The sequence below is a fragment of the Cololabis saira genome, chromosome 5, assembly GCF_033807715.1.
Source record: "Cololabis saira isolate AMF1-May2022 chromosome 5, fColSai1.1, whole genome shotgun sequence".
Lineage (NCBI taxonomy): Eukaryota > Metazoa > Chordata > Actinopteri > Beloniformes > Belonidae > Cololabis > Cololabis saira.
In genome coordinates this window covers 17,613,630-17,630,141 of record NC_084591.1, presented here as the reverse complement: position 1 = coordinate 17,630,141, position 16,512 = coordinate 17,613,630, and the positions used below count along the sequence as shown (strand labels likewise).

The following is a 16,512-nucleotide window of genomic DNA, read 5'->3' as shown; positions in this document are numbered from 1 at the left end:
TTTGCCACAATTTTTTCCCAACAGTTGTCTTTTGTCTGGGAATCCCTAGTTCCCACACTGTACTCTTCACTCCAAGCAGAGTCAGAAGTTGTGCCTGTTTAATCACTGGAAAGAGCATTTAGTTTGAAACAATAAGCCAGACACACTTGCAGTTCTGCGTGCACACAGAGCACAGTTTACAAACACAAGCAAAGCCGACATCCCGATGGCTTCCAAGGCTGATCGTTACTTCCTAATTGTTATATTATACATACTCTGAAGATTTATATTAGGGTGCTCTTTTTTTTCCTTCTTTTTAACCACAGAATTTCACAATGTTTGACAAACTTGAAAGATGCCCTCTGGATATAATTTCAGTGTTTTACCTAGCTATCCTCCCGGCCTAAGATACATTTCTGTTCCTTATGTTTCAAATGATGCTCTGATTAGATCCTCCTCAGTGTCCGCTTTTTATCTAGATGTTGGTAGAAAAAAGAGCTTTAATCCCTCCAACTGGTGTGGTTGACCTTTAATAAATGACTGGACCTCGTCCCCGTTCCGCTCATTAAAATGTTTTGCTTCCACATCTTAGATATAATAAGACCATTATTCCTCTATTTGTTAAAGCAGCACAAAGGGGTTTATTTTCACTTTCAAATATCAGTTTTGATATTATTTAAAGGATTTTCACTTGCTATGTGACTAGTTGTAGGCTGAAACTCATCATAAATCATAAATCTAACATAAAATGCAAAGGCCCATTAATTCATGGGGTGAAAATATACATTTGGAGGAAGATACGTTTACAGGTGTTAGAAGTATCACAGTGTAGGCGTGGGTTTTTGTGGGTTTTAACATCGTTGTCATACAAGCCATCCTTCATCAGCCTAATGAAGCTCTGGTCGGACTGTTGGTGTGGATGAACAAGCAGAATCAAAGGCACGACCGGTGAAGCTCAGATGGCGTTTCATGATCCCGCTTCAGTTCCTCCTCCGCCCGGACTCTGGGGCTTCTGGGGCTTCAGGGTCTCACCGTCCAGCATCTGTGACACTGTGTCCCTTATATTCTCCTTTTAAATACTTCCTCAGATCCTCTTTTAGGTTTCACTCCTGTGTACTTCTGAGATCAAACCGTCTTTTGAAGTGGGAGTCTCTCTCTCTCGTCTCTGTCTATTCTCGAGATGAAAGAGGAGACACGAGGCGGCGCAGAGACGGAGCTTGCTACGGGGTGTCCCCCTCTGTCTCTCCCTGCCAAAATCCCCTCGCAGTGACAGAAACCAAAGGAGGACAAAAGGCAGCGGAGGACTGCATCCCAGAGTCCCTGTGGCTAATTGAAGTTGGCTCTTGTCTCCTCTTCGCTCTCATCATGCTGCTGCCCTCCTGTCCTCCTTTCCCCCCCCCGCCTGCCTTCCCCTCCCATCTTTTTCTCCCCTGATGTTGGAGTGTGCTGATCTTGGGACATCCCCAGTATTTTTTGGCTCCTAAAGGCAAATATAATTGAGCGGTAATACGAGACATGTTCTCTTCTCCTCTGCATGCCTCACTCAATGGCTTGAGGGATATTGAAGCTGAGAGGAGGCGCAGTGAAGATGTTGTTTCCTTCTCTTCTTCCTCGAAGAACGAAGCAGAGATTAAATGTGGATGGAAGGGCCGTCACATGACTTACCTTGAACCAACTCGGCTGCCAATTTAAAGCAACGGCTCCAAAAAACAACTACAGGTGCAGGTTTCATCCTCCAGTGGAGGAAATTTACAGATCGGCTGAGCTGCTAATCAGATTTCTCCAGAACCAAGAGAGCAAAATGAAAAGGAGTTTTATTATCTACGGCAGAGCTATAGTGCAAGAGGGTAATAATTTGTGCGTGAAATAATTTCCGTCCATTCGTACAACAGGAGCCCTGTCATGTTTCACATCACTGCACACAGCAGATAGGCCAGGTTGATCTTTCACATTGTTTCAAATCATTTACAATAAGGCAATATTGTTTCATTTTACAACTCTTACAAAAACTGTACAGGAGAGATGTGCATCACGGTCTATCACAAACTTAGAGTGGCTTCAAAATACAACCATTTTATTCAACATAAGAAAACAACAGCTAATCTTATCCACAGCAAACATGAAAATAAACATTAGTGCAGAAAAAAAGAAGCTTATTCCCTCGCCACTTTCCTTGTTCACCCTGCTTGTGTGTGTGTGCATTTTCCTCTTTAAAAATCAGAAGCTATAATTACAGGTTTTTCATACAAAAGTGACATAGTGGAGCTACTGTATCTCCTGTTTTCTGCTTCCTGCACGCCTCAGCTGCCTGTCAAATAAACACGGAATCAAAGTAGGAACAGTGTCTCTTCCTCCCGAGCGTTTAGCTCTCTTCGGTAAGCCTGATATTTCCGAACATTTCACACAGAATTAGTGTCCCCGCTCCTCAAAGCTTACGGCTCGAATTCTCAACATTTTCCAGCGTTTCTTTTCATCAGTCACTCACAGCCAGTAATCTCCTCTTACCAGGAATTCAGCACTTAATTAGCTCAGGAGAGAAAAAAATAATCGGAGCTTTAATGGGGGCGAATTTATTACAAATGGAACATGGCAGAGCGCTTCGTAGCCTCTGTGCAACAACGGATATGCGGTGGCATCTGCTGCGGTCCTGCTGCAAGTGTTTGAGACTGATCGTGAAAATTCCTTGCACTTTTTACTCGTAAATACAGAAGCCGAGCTGTAGTTTCTGACTGCTTCCCTGTAATACGGTACCAGGTCCCAATCACAGCATTTGGGCTATTTTCATTGATGCAGGGGTAACTTAACAGTCCGTCTGCTCTCCTCTCCTTGTGTTCACTTCTGATAAATACTGTAAGATAAGTACAGTTAGACTGAATTGATATGTGCACGGGAATAAATATGGTGATTTAAGAGTTAGCCAAAATAATCAGAGGATTTGATGAATGCATCTGCCATGCCTGAACTTTACGTTTTTCTCACGGCCATTGGGGAACTGGGTAGCTTTGACTGCATTCTGACTTCATTTAGCAGTTAATTAGCTTTTGAAATAATATCTGGAGCAGAAGAATGCCGCTCAGGGACAGGCCACACATAAAAAAAGCACCATAAGAGTGTTTTTTGAGGCCGATGTAGTGAAATAAATCCACAAAACCATGAAGCTGATTGAATATTGGTGTGAGAGACAAAAGATATGCTGACACCGGAGGGGTAGAAAAAGGGCCATCCATCATTCAGAGGGAGAGGTCAGCCGGCCTGCTTTTCCACGGCGTGAATCTCGCTCCCAGAGGTCGTTTTGCACTTGTGTCCCATCTGAGCGTTAGGTACACAGTTAAGAGCTGTTATTTTCTCAGAGGTTAAAAGTCAATGAGAAAATTGGGGCTTGTGAAAGGAAGAGGAGGAGGGTGTTTTGGAAGACCGAGACCCCTTATCCTTTGAGAGTTAGCCACCACATAGAGGCTGTTTTAAGTGAACTCCAGATCTTTTAATTATCCTCTGCGGATGACATCATCACATCCTGTGTGGGCATCTCCCTGACATCAGGGCGCCTCTTCGACGCTTACACCCATGCGCTTCTGGATGGTCACCCTGCGGATGGAGGGCTTAGACGTCAGCTCCGACTTGGGTGGGAATTGCTCCGTCAGGATTCGCAACACCGAGTCCATTTTCTGGTCCATCTGGCGGATCTAAATTTAGCACAAAGACAAAATACATACAGGTTAGGTTAGCTGAATGCCTGTGGGATAAACATACTTAATGTGCAGACGTGCATTATGGAATAAACAAAGGGTGCCAGTGAGTTTGTGCTTTGGTTTATATCCATCTGCCTCTTTAATGTAGTTGCCATCACAATGACAGAGCAGCCGGAGATATAATGACATGTCTGCAGTTGGCGTCTACCTGGTAAAGCCACTCATTACAAAAGCTGCTGAGCTATATGATATATGAGAGGGCTGACACACACCCAGACGCATGCACACACACAAAGGCAGGTCACTGTTTACATGCCACTCGAACTGTAAACACAGGTGTGTCACTTGACAGAAGTCTCTGACAGGGCTCAGCCAGCCAAACCCCGGTGTGACTACAGATAAATGAGTAACACAAGTAAACAAGCCTCAGACTGCCTGGTGACATGGAAATACAGGACCGTGCTCATATAGTGGCCTGCACATGTTCAGGTACTCGTCCTCAACATTTCTGAAACAGAGAAAAGGTAAGTGAGGAGAAGACCGACTTGCCAGAACAGCCAGTTTAGGTTTTGTGCACATTTCCTGCTCTGATTTCATATATACAGGACTGTCTCAGAAAATTAGAATATTGTGATTTTCTGTAATGCAATTACAAAAACAAAAATGTCATACATTCTGGATTCATTACAAATCAACTGAAATATTGCAAGCCTTTTATTATTTTAATATTGCTGACCATGGCTTACATCTTAAGGAAAACTCAAATATCCTATCTCAAAAAATTAGAATATTCTGGGAATATTAATCTTAAACTGTAAGCCATAATCAGCAATATTAAAATAATAAAAGGCTTGCAATATTTCAGTTGATTTGTAATGAATCCAGAATGTATGACATTTTTTTTAATTGCATTACAGAAAATAAAGAACTTTATCACAATATTCTAATTTTCTGAGACAGTCCTGTATTGTCAAATGAAATGACTTTATTATCACATTTCTATTTTCCTGCAGTCATAAAATATGCTATGCATTGTCTCCAGGCAGCATCTTTTACATTGTGATGATATGATAATTAAAGATGAATAAAATAACTTTTGCAAACAACAAAAAAACAAAAGTTCAACATTTACTTTTGTTTGGTCTCTTCCTTGCTCAGTCTCTCATTTTCTCTGTCATCATCACTTTCTTAAGGTTCCTACACGCTGCACCATTTTTGGCCGTCATAAAAGAATTGTGGAAATATCGCAGGTCCAAATCGGCTGTTTCCCGTCAAACAATTAGGCTGATGCAACAAACCAGCATCACACCGGTCGTCACGCTGGTCATCACACTGGTCATCCAAAGTTGGCCTCTTCTCTCAAATCATGTCCGGGAATACATTCTCCTCTGCCCATTATTTTTTTAAAGCATTTTCGGCACGCATAAATGTTACCACAAAACAAAAGTCCTTTGTTTCACCTTAAGTGAGCCGCTATCATCTGTACAGTCTGGACACTCTAGAAAACATGACCAGCTTCTGAGGGGAATGACACGTTACCTTTTCTGCCAATCAGACAGATTGTCCACTCGTTTCCATGGTATTTAGATGCACTCGTGTCCTGCAGACCCGGTGTGGCTGAATGGTGTTGTAGGTCAGCAGGTAGAGGCAGAGCCGCCATTCGTTGTCATTGGCAACGCCAGCAAGTTGCACCGGCACAGTGAAGTAGCTAACCTTTTTACCATCTCGCATATAAATTGAACCACTTGCCTTTCTTCCCGTAGTGAGCTGGGAGAGGCTCCAGCAGGCCCTTGGGACCCTGCATTGCATTATGCAGGACTAGAAAATGGATGGATGGATGGATGGATGGATGGATGGATGGATGGATGGATGGATGGATGGATGAATGAGTTCATTCTTAAACATTATTTTCCCCAGCATCAACTACCCCACCTTTAAAAACCAGGCTCTTATAGGCTCTATTATTAGCATTTCCCATATACATGTTCACAATTGTGAGTGTGTGTGTGCGTGTACGTGTGTGTATGGGTGGGTGGGGTGTTGTTGTTGTTGAAGCCATTCAACTGTGTTGCTTTAGCTGCAGCTCCACTTGGACCTTGATGATCACTGCTCACAGCCACTCTTGTCTGTTTTTCTTTTCTTTTTCTTGCTCCAATTAAGAGGGTAAAAAGCAAATGTTTGCCTGTAAATGTTTTTGGCGTCCTAAACAATTTGTGTTCCGAGATAACATTAACCTTGTGAGAACTGCAGCGTTTTCCTCATCATCGCTCCATCACTGAAGCACAGGTTTACGTGAATGTTACAGCTTCAAGATTACGCTGGCATTCAAACTTCGCCTCAACAATCACAAGCTATGGGCCCATTTGAGAAGCTTCTTGGAAAACTGGAAATACAAAATTAGCAAGAAAGCAAGCTCCACAAAGCAGGCGAAGGCTGGTTTTTTCAGGTAGCTGTTCCTTCTGACTAAAAAATGTCAAAAGTGGAGTTCAGGGCCGCTGACTGGCACATTGGTAAAAGCAAGCGGCACATCTACTGAGGCTAAAGTCCTCCTGCAGCCCTTTGCTGCATGTCGTTCTCATTCTCTCTCTCTATCCCCTTCCTGTCCTGTCTAAAAAAAAGAAAAAGTGGAGTTCAATGTGAGGACGGGAGGACCAAGACAACTGCTTATGTCATTACTGAAAAGGCAAAACAGTGACTCAGTTTGACTGCAAGAGATCTTCAAAGATTTAGCAGACTCTTGGTTCTGTTCTACGAAGCTCAAACATTTCTCTCAAGAGAGAGAAAACAAAAACAACATTTAGTATTGCAAATTAATATTAAAATAGGCCTGCTGGAAGTTGGAAACAAGTCCTGCGGCCTGCGAAAGCGGCACAGTGGTGTAGTGGTCGGCATTGTTGCCTCACAGCGAGAAGGTCCCTGGATGGCCTGCTGGTTGGTGGGAATCCCTCCGCGGGGAGTTTGCAGTTTCCTCCCCTCACGCTCGTGTGGGACAGTCCAAAAACGAGAAACATGCATGTTCAGTTGTTCCACTGAAAGTCAATTTGAATGTCTGCTAAATGTTATGAATGCAGCTAGAATGGAAAGTTTTGGCCAAAAATATTATGTTTGGAGATAAAGGTTCACCAGATTTATAATAAAATCACCCAAAGTTTTAAGCATGGAGGTGGATCAGACGTACCTGGGGCTTGTGTTCCAACCAGTAGCACTGAAGCATTTGACTGGAAATGAAAAGCAAACGTTTTCTATAGGAGGATAATGGTCCTCAACACACCTCAGAGCTGACAATGGGCTACATAAAAGCTGAAGGTTTGACCAAGGCCGTCACTGTCACCGCATGCAAACTTCAATGAACATTTGCACATTCAGTTCATAAGAGACGTGTATGCAAAAGAGCCAAAGAAATCTTCCGGTGCAAGAAGCCTTGTTTGCAACTTTTAAGTCAAACAAGTTCTCAAAGACTCGTTGCTGGGCGGTACTATAATTAAAACTAGCGGGGTTCCCAAACTTTGGCTTTTTGACTTCAAATTGTAAAAGGAAGAAAAGAAAAAAAAAAGGGTCATCTTGATTTGAATATGAAAGAAACAAGTCCTTTTTGACGTCTGTAAATCTCAACTTTGTCATTTCAAGGGAATTTTCAATATGGCCATAGTCTGAGCTCAACGTCTCATATACGCAGCCAACAACAGGCTCTGATGGCTCCAAATAAAAAAACAAAAAAAAAAGGTGAGGAGAGATAAAGATGGCACTTTGTAAATCAAAGCCCAAACAGCAATGCACATCAAAGAGTCATAACATGTGACACAGCGGGCGGGGCGGACGGATTCAGACTGCCGTCTCGAACAAATGCTGATAGCTGCCCCGGCCAAACTGCAGTATTTCTGGCAGGGCTCGCTTAGATAGTTAACATCACTGGCATTTTCACGGGCTTAAGGGTATGGCCAACTTTTTACTGTGTGAGCCTGATGGCCGGACATTTTTATGGCGGAGTGGGACATTTAGCAGCTATTACTGAGGCTGAAATATGAGCCGTAATAAGGAGTCTAAATCTTTAATATTAAGGTAGGTCATAGAAGAGAATGAAATCACATCACGGTGAGCCAGCGGTCCTAAATCAGAGCTGTGCGTGGTCAAATTGGCAAACATTAGAATCCAGACGATGTTTAGTTTTAGCCTCTTTTGAATCTCTGAACTTCAAAGTCTAAGTCTAATAAAATATCTATATCTTTGCGATTTCAAATGAGAACAAAAAGATTTGACAGTGATTTACTGAAAACAGGAATAATTATTCCAAATTACAGCATGTTGATACTTTAACATGAAGGGACACACGTAAATCTGTTTTGACCTTCTCTGCTGAGATGTGCTGATATTTCACCAGACTGGGGCGGTATCGTGACCCGGGTAGTTCTGCTGAGCAGATGAAGTATGTGCCGCGGCCAGATAAAGCTTAGAGAATAAACGGTGTCGTAAACATGTTGCGTAGTAATCTACAGACTTATCAACATTCTCGTTGGGGCTTAAAGTGGATCAGGAATTCCTCCGGCTGTGTCTGAACGGAGAGGCACGGCGACGAGAGCGACCTAATTACACAGCGGCGATGCAAACAAACACTAGAGTTATTTATCGGCTCTAACGATGAACACCGAGCACGCGAGCGCCAATCTGTCGCTGCGCGGGAATTCGTGAAAAGCGCATGTGTGTGTGTGTGTTTTCACCCACACACATGTGCACGGCCTCTCTTTTTTCATTTTTCATCACACTGTGACGACAAAAAAGCAAAAGCAGAAGACAGGAGAGGTGTATTTAGTGCTTTGGGTCAGCTGTGACACAACAGCTGAGTTAATACTACTACAATGACTCAGTTCCTCATACGTGAGGCCGCAGTTCTGCACCGTCTGTCACACATGCTTCCTCACGCACCAACCACGCACAGTCTGGGTTGTTACAGTCTTTAAATATACGGCCGCTCTCTGCCAGTACATGTTCCCCTTTTGCTTGGGCCGACAGAACCGTTCGCTATCGTGATTTGTGAGAGTTTTCTTTTTTGCGGTGCCACGTGGCTTTTCAGTAATTACACCAGACAGCGAGACAGTTTACATCTGGCCTTTTTTAAGCTGACACACTGCGTATAAAATGTAGTTCTGAATCAAACATATCTCGCCCGTGAACCGGCCTTTTTCTTTCGGTGTGCTGTGGTTGGTTTATTAGGGCTAAGATCAGCGTATAAACACGTGATGGGACGGCAGGTGACGCTCCAGCTGTCCTCTGACCACAGACAACACACGGGACAGTCACCAACCTGACAGCTCAGCTGCAGGGGTTTCCCCTGCCGCTGAAGGCCAATTAGCTCCCACATTTCTCTTTCCTTTTTTCCCCCCACTTTATACAGTTGAAGTCGTTGAAGTTGATTGGTTGAAATTGTGTGCTGCGATATTTGTAATTTCAGCTCCGTCCAACGCTATCGTTACACAGCCAAGGCTCCCTGACACTTTCTTGTTCTCATGCCGAATATGCTTCATTTGTTTTTGTTTCTTCTGTTTATCACCAGGGAAAAGCAGCGGCTGTGGACGTTCAGAAAACCAAAGATATGAGCTGAGAGTGGCTCAGCTGGTTTTACATTTACTTTGACTTTTATTTCTGTAAAGACTGAATGAAACCCAGGTATTTGAGGTATTTCACGCTCCTTGCAGCTCAGTTCAGATACATCAGTTTTTGTATTTCAGGCTCGCAACCCATTCCAAGGAAATTGAATGGACTGAAAGTAAAAAAGAAACAAAACAAAGCGAAAATAACAGCACAATTATAGTATTTAAAACAGTTGATTTCAACAAAAGATTGCGATAATGAGTTGGTACAAAGGCAGCATTCGTGAAAGCCCAAGCATTTGAGGGAAAAAGAGGATCAAATACATGAAAAAGATCATTTCAAATGTTTAAAAGACGATTTTCCTCGAGGAAAGACTGTAGTACATAAAGGATGAGGGCACAAGTCTCAGGCCTGCGTCCCAGCGTGAGCGGATAGAGTGGAGGTCCACCTTCCCTGTGGTGTCGTTTCCTCCTCGGCATGAATTCAGATCCTATCTGGAGCATTTCAGATCTGCTCAGCTGGATTCATGACATTTCCATTGTACGTTGATGTCTTGACATCACGTTTTTACAGACATATTTCTCAGTATGCTTTATCCTTTCTAGAACGATACATATAGAAAGGATGAGCGGTGTCAAATAAAATGTGTATTTAGGTTTTAAGATGTGGTTCTCCTCTAAAACCCTGCAAATTGTTTATCCACGGTTAAAGTAATGTGAGAATGTAGAAAGTAATGTAAAGTAGTGTTGTTAGTAATGTTGTATGAGTCGGAGCCTGGTTAAGGGGTTTTATTTTGAAAATTGGCAGTTTTCCTAATTCTCCGTCTGACTTCCTGCCAGTTCCATCTGCTCTATGAAAATTGATGTGCGAAAGATGTACGTATATTTTCCTCTGGCTTTATAGTCACATTTTGATATCACATATCATCTATATTATAATCCAATTATAATCAAATGTTGGAATACAACATTGTGCCAAACTCACACCAACTTCAGGTGTCCGCTGTCGCTGGCAACGATGAACCAATCAGAGAACAGGACGTGTTACAACGCTTTCCTCCTCCACTTTTTATTGGTGAATTTGTGGAAGACGAATGATTAAAAAGTGAGTTTATTTTTCTGTATTAGTTACAACTGTAACTCGACTTACCATATGTTTTGTTTCGCTTTATATATGTTTTATCATGCGGCGCATAACCCGGTGCACCTTATGTATGAAAATAGATCCATTCATTGACATTGCGCCTTATAATGCGATGTGCCTAATGGTCTGCAAAATACGGTAAGTACCGTAATAATAAGTGTTTTCTTTTTTTTTTCATTTTTTTATTATTCAAATATTTTATTGATTTTTCACATAAAACATAGATTTTTCACATAAAACATTCAAACACGAAGCCGTACAATAACAGTGCGCACATAACCTATGGGGGGGGGGTATAAAACAAGTAATGTAATATTGAAGTAAATATTGAAGTAAATAGGTAAATAAATAAAAATAAATACAAATTAAATGAAAGTATATTTAAAAAAAAAAAAAAAAGTTAAAGTAAAATAGAATCAAGTGCCAGGATTGCCTGAATCAGCAGAAAGAAATTCCCGTTCAAAATAGGATAAAAATGGTTGCCAGGCTTTGTAGAACTTTTGAGAGGAGCCCCGAATGGTGTACTTAAGGTGTTCAAGTTTGAGGTGTGCCATCACTAATAAGTGTTTTCTGATTTCGGGTCGTAAATAAAATATGATTTTACTAAAAAAGCCCTGGCAAGTGCATCACATTGTACACGTTATCTAGACAATGTTTGATTTCTGATTAGCGATTCATACACTTCCCGTCAGTGCGGTGACGGGCGGGGACATGAAGCTCAGGGACAACGGTGGGGACGACACGGAGCTCCTGTTCACACAGGAACTCCCTTCCTGAGCCACCTTCCTGCCCTCCCCTGGGACTGTCTGCTTGTTGTCTGGTATACAGCAAACACACAAGCGCACACGTAGACAAACAAGTGAACTTGACGTCACGTACGCGCTTGTTTGTGCCGGACCTGCTTCCCACCCGGGGAACAACAAACAAACAGGAGGAAAACAAAGGGCAACAGCCTCATCAGGACACTGACTGTGGGCAGAGTTGTCATGTCACCACCAGTCCATCAAACTGACCATCTATCAAAGCAATATATCATGCCAATGGCCGGTGTAGTCAAATGGCCTTGCAGAGACATGGAGCATGGCTCATCTAGTGCGATATGATAACACTAAAGCGGCAGCACAAAGAGCAGTACAAGCAACAGCTCCCGTCTGACACCCATGACATCATACTTGTAGATTTAACGTGGAATGAGCTTTGCAAAAGCCAGCTGGAGACGGTCATGGCCAATGTTGCACAGTTTGAATGCACATACCTCTCTCTCTTATACGTTGCAAACGTTGGGCGAGATTATTCACCTTTGTGTGTGTACACAAACAACACACTGCAGCACACCAGGGTGAGGGGTTTCCAGGTGAAGATAGCACACTGGAAACCTGGAAGTGGAGCTACTTCTTCACTTTAAAAAGTGGATTAGGAGCTGAAAACAGCTTAGGAGGGATACCTGCTTTATTATTTAAGTGTGGACGGGTTTGATGCTGCTTTATTCACACTCTTCCCAGACTGGCCTGTTCTGATTCACACTGCCATCTGTTGGAGGATCATAAAGCTCAGAGAAAAGCTCCAGGCTGTTATCACTGCATTCTTCGGTCCATGCCAAATTTTACCATTGCATGATTACTGACAAATGGAGACATGACACGCAAGAGGGACATGAGATACTGGATAGAGTAGAGCGAGGGAGTGTGCGGTAGCCCTGACAGTTGTAATTAGGCGTTGTGAAGTGATGTGGCTCATTCAGAGTGGAAAACAAGGCTGATACATACAGTACAGTGCACAGTGCAGTCCTGATTGAATTACCGTGTGGATAGCCGCCCTTTCAGCATTCCGCAGGCCGACACGGATCACACAGGCAAACAAAAACACAGTTACTCATAATTAGACACTCATCTTCCTCCCCGCCGTCCTCGCTTTCTCTTTTGACAGTAACCTCGAGGGGGGCTCAGGAATGACGAGGAGGGAAAAGGAGTGAAAAATGAGAAAACACACACAGAGTACAGAAGCCAAGAAGGAAAGTCTACCAGCTTCAGGAATGTCTTGGCATCCGCGTCTCTCCGGGCCACGTTATTTAACAAAACAAGATTCCTGTCATTGAAATGCTCTCAGTTGCACGAGACAATAGAGACGGGAGCAGGGACAGAAGGACAGATAAGATGAGAGGGAAGCAATTGCACAGGTCACCAACCTTGCATGCTGTAATGAATATGCAATGTTGTTTTTCCCACCAGTGAGTTCTTAAGGCTTAGTGCTTTAACCCCCCCAGCACCAGAGTATTTTAAAGGCTTGGGCCTTTATGTGTGGACTTGGATTGTCCTCTCTTTGCAGTGGGGTTTTGTCTTGGTGCTCCAGCTTCCTGCACAGTCCAAAGTCATGCATCGTTTTGGTGATTTTAAAATGTGAGTGTGTGTGTTTGTTTGCCTCTGTTGGGCCCTGTGAAGGACTAGAACCAGATCGGGGGTGTATTCTGCCTCTCGCCCGGTGACATCTGGGTTAGACTTGCAAGCCTGACCAGGGTAGAACAGGTGTAGAAAACAGATGGATGTTTTTTTGTACCTTTGTTTTGATCGTCTTCTCAAAATGCAACAGCTTGAGTTACAAAATCTTCATATAATCATTATATAAATTAAGATTAAGATTAAATAAAAAATCCATATCTGAGCTTTCTTAACAGTTTTAAAAACACTAATGATTTTTGAGTGTTTTGCACTCAACTAAACTCGCATACGATTCAAATTTAACGATGAAAAAAAAATGCTCGGTTAAAATCATTTGCTACACTAACTTCTAGATTTTGGAGCGACAGTGGAAAAAAGTCACACAAAAAACAGCACAAATGAATCCGTACATCTGAGGTGTTTTCATGCACATGAATAGAAATCTGTTTTACTTCACTATTTTAACCAAAATTAGATTTATGTCTGCTCCACCTCAAAGAAAGTTAGTCTAATAAACCTTATGTCAATATGGAAAAAAGCCAGTATCTTCAGTGATCTATTGTGCAAAATCTGCTTTTTCAAACTTCTTTGAACAATATCTGACAAAATGTAGTAAAAGTCCATATCACCAGGTCAGCTTTTTTCTTTTATCTACTCCAGTTTCTCTGAAAAAGCCATTAAGGTTTGCAACCCTTTAAATTGTCAAAAAGGGATAAGCACTGCCCTCAGCTGGTGAACCGATCAGCATGATATTTCAAATCCAAAATGAGCTGTTGCAGTCCTTTGTCATTTCTCTGCTTTTGAAAAATACCTAAGCCATGAGCAAAGCTCAGCAAATCCTTTGCTGTCTGTTGCATCTAAGTAACTGAACAAAAACAGTGCATTGACTCACTTTTTAATATCAATGTCTGCGCAAAAATGGGAGAATGTCAAGTGTCACTTTGTTTCCCTAAATCCTCAGATAGGCGGACAGTCAGATAGTTTAGTTGCCTCCACATCCTGTATGTGTTTCCCTGTAGAAAATACAAGTTACAGAGGTGCCCCTCTTCTTGAAAAGTTTGGTCTGCTCTGATTGGTCAGCTCCAACTGGCCTGAACAGGCACCACCCACCATTCAGCATTGGCACTGAATGGATTTGAAATCCGAGAAAGTATTTAAATGATCCAAAACTTATGAACTCTGCAGCTTCTTTTGTCATTGTTTTCAGTTTTAAAATCCAAAAACTACAAAGTCATGTTTCTGGCCATTGTCCAAAAAACGGGCCAACAACAAATAAGGAGCGGAAGAGACATTTTATAAAAGTGAAGTTGCTCTTATGAAACTTGTAAGTGTTGTTAAACCGATAAACGAGCACCTGCTTCATGTTGTGTGTGTTCATGATGTATTTTGAGCCTCAGTGCACCTGAACTCAGCTGAGCCCCTAAAATCTGCCTCTTTCTCTCCTTCCCTCTGCGGTTGTATAAACTGTATGCACAAATGTCAAGAATATAGTTTTCATTTACATATATTTCTGTTTCTGTCATCAGGCTTTGCAAAAGATATGAACAGTTGGCACAAAAAGGGGCTTGTTAGCCTTGCTCATTAGCGTTGCTCGTTATCCTGCGATTGCTCTGTCTTTACTGCTCACACTGTGTTGTGCTACTGCTCTGTGTTAGAACGTTGGAACTATTCTCAGTGTTAGTGCTTCACCTCCTAACTTTGTTACTTTCAGCTTTTAATTTTGTTTTCAGTAATAGGCTATAGACTTCTGATACAATTAAACAATGGAATCCCATCTGGCCACCAATAAACACTGCCCAGAAGGCTGAGTAATGGCCTTAGTTTAATGGAGTTGCCAGAAAGAAAACTAACACTAAAATGTACATTCATAAACTTATTGTGTTTCCCGGAAACTCAGCTACTATCCAAATGCCCCATTAAATACATTTCCTTTCAGGGATTAATAAAGTATTTTGGAATATATATATATATATATATATATATATATATATATATATATATATATATATATATATATATATATATATATATATATATATATGCATGTATGTATGTATGCATGTACGTATGTACGTATGTATGTATGTATGTATGTACGTATGTACGTACGTATGTATGTATGTATGTACGTATGTACGTACGTATGTATGTATGTATGTATGTATGTGTATGTGTGTGTGTGTGTGTGTGTGTGCGTGCGTGCGTGCGTGTGTGCATGCATGCATGCATGCATGTATGTACTGTATGTATGTATGTGTATGTGTGTGTGTGTGTGTGTGTGTGTGTGTGTGTGTGCGTGCGTGCATGCGTGCGTGCATGCATGCATGCATGCATGTATGTACTGTATGTATGTATGTATGTATGTATGTATATATGTATGGATATATCGTTTCAGCACTCACATCTTGCGTACAATGTAGTATTTTGCGCCATTGAGTGGAGACAACAATGGGGCAGCTGGATAATATAACTCTGATCTGGGTCTGTGATGTCACAGTGCCCTGCACACTTGAAAGGCTCACAGAAGCCCCTCTTACATCGGCGAATACCCTACGATTAACGTGCAAATCTAGCGTGCTGTGTGCCCCTTTTACACTGACCGAGGTGAGGTGGCATGTCGAGTTGCCCTGCAAATCTCTCTGTAAACCTATCCTCCGAGGGTAGTCCTAACGCCGGTCAGGTGTAATGTAAACAGAACTAACGCGGGGTGGCGGGTCGTGGGAGGGGTTTGTTGATCACGTAACTTCAGTACAACCTACTCACTACTCACCAAGGAAGTTTTTATTTACTTATTTATAAAATAAGGAAACAGCTGATGAGAGTAACAACAGCAGCAGGACTTCACAGGTAGGATCTATATTTACAAGATGAGTAACTGGGGAGACGAGGAGATTTACTCAGCCTCGGAGCCGGGGACGCCATAAACCGGTGATGTCCAGAACCACAAAGGATGGTCCATTGTTTGAACAACTGGACACAAAAAGGACAAACCGGGGCTTTGCAAGAAGCAAAAACGGCCCAAAAAGCGCTCATCCCGATGTTCATCCATGACTCTTGTGGATGTAGGGACAATACGTCATTCTACACACCCACACAGGTTACGTTATGTGTCGTGGATAACGCCTCCTGACTCTCCTTCCATCCCCTCAATTCGCCTTCAGTCCCCTGGGTACAAATAACACGACAAACGTTTACATTGCCAACGTGCGTTAAACACACGTTCATCATCCAGCGATATTAGCAAGATCCAATCTAAAAACGCCTAGAGCAGGGGTCGGCAACCCAAACTGTTGAAAGCGCCATATTGGACCAAAAACACAAAAAAACGAATGAAGTCTTGTTTAAGACTTAGAATGAAGGCAACACATGCTGCATGTATCTATATTAGTTATAACTGGGGGAAGATTTTTTTTTCATTATGCACTTCGAAAAAAAGTCGGAATGTCGAGAAAAAAGTCGGAATGTCGAGAAAAAAGTCGAAATGTTCCGAAAAAACTCAAAATGTCGAGAAAAAACTCAAAATGTCGAGATTAAAAAGGAAAGGAAAAGGAAGAAAAAACGAGTAAAAATGGAACAAAGAAAAAAAGGAAAAAAGAGAAAAGTAAAGACATTTGTTTTTCATTATGCACTTCAAGAAAAAAGTCGAAATGTCGAGAAAAAAGTCGAAATGTCGAGAAAAA

The 16,512-nt window shown here is 42.0% G+C and overlaps 1 protein-coding gene across 2 annotated transcripts in view; it reads right to left on the bottom strand.

The window, feature by feature from the left end:
• Positions 1-1,746: 1,746 nt before the first annotated feature.
• The window catches only part of kcnq1.2 (potassium voltage-gated channel, KQT-like subfamily, member 1.2), a 220,983-nt gene continuing 206,217 nt past the window's right edge, over positions 1,747-16,512 (bottom strand). For both annotated transcript variants that reach the window (XM_061721107.1, XM_061721108.1), the window contains one exon: positions 1,747-3,662. In XM_061721107.1, the coding sequence (XP_061577091.1) occupies positions 3,516-3,662 (147 nt within the window). In that variant the 3' untranslated portion in view covers positions 1,747-3,515. The remainder of the gene's footprint in view (positions 3,663-16,512) is intronic.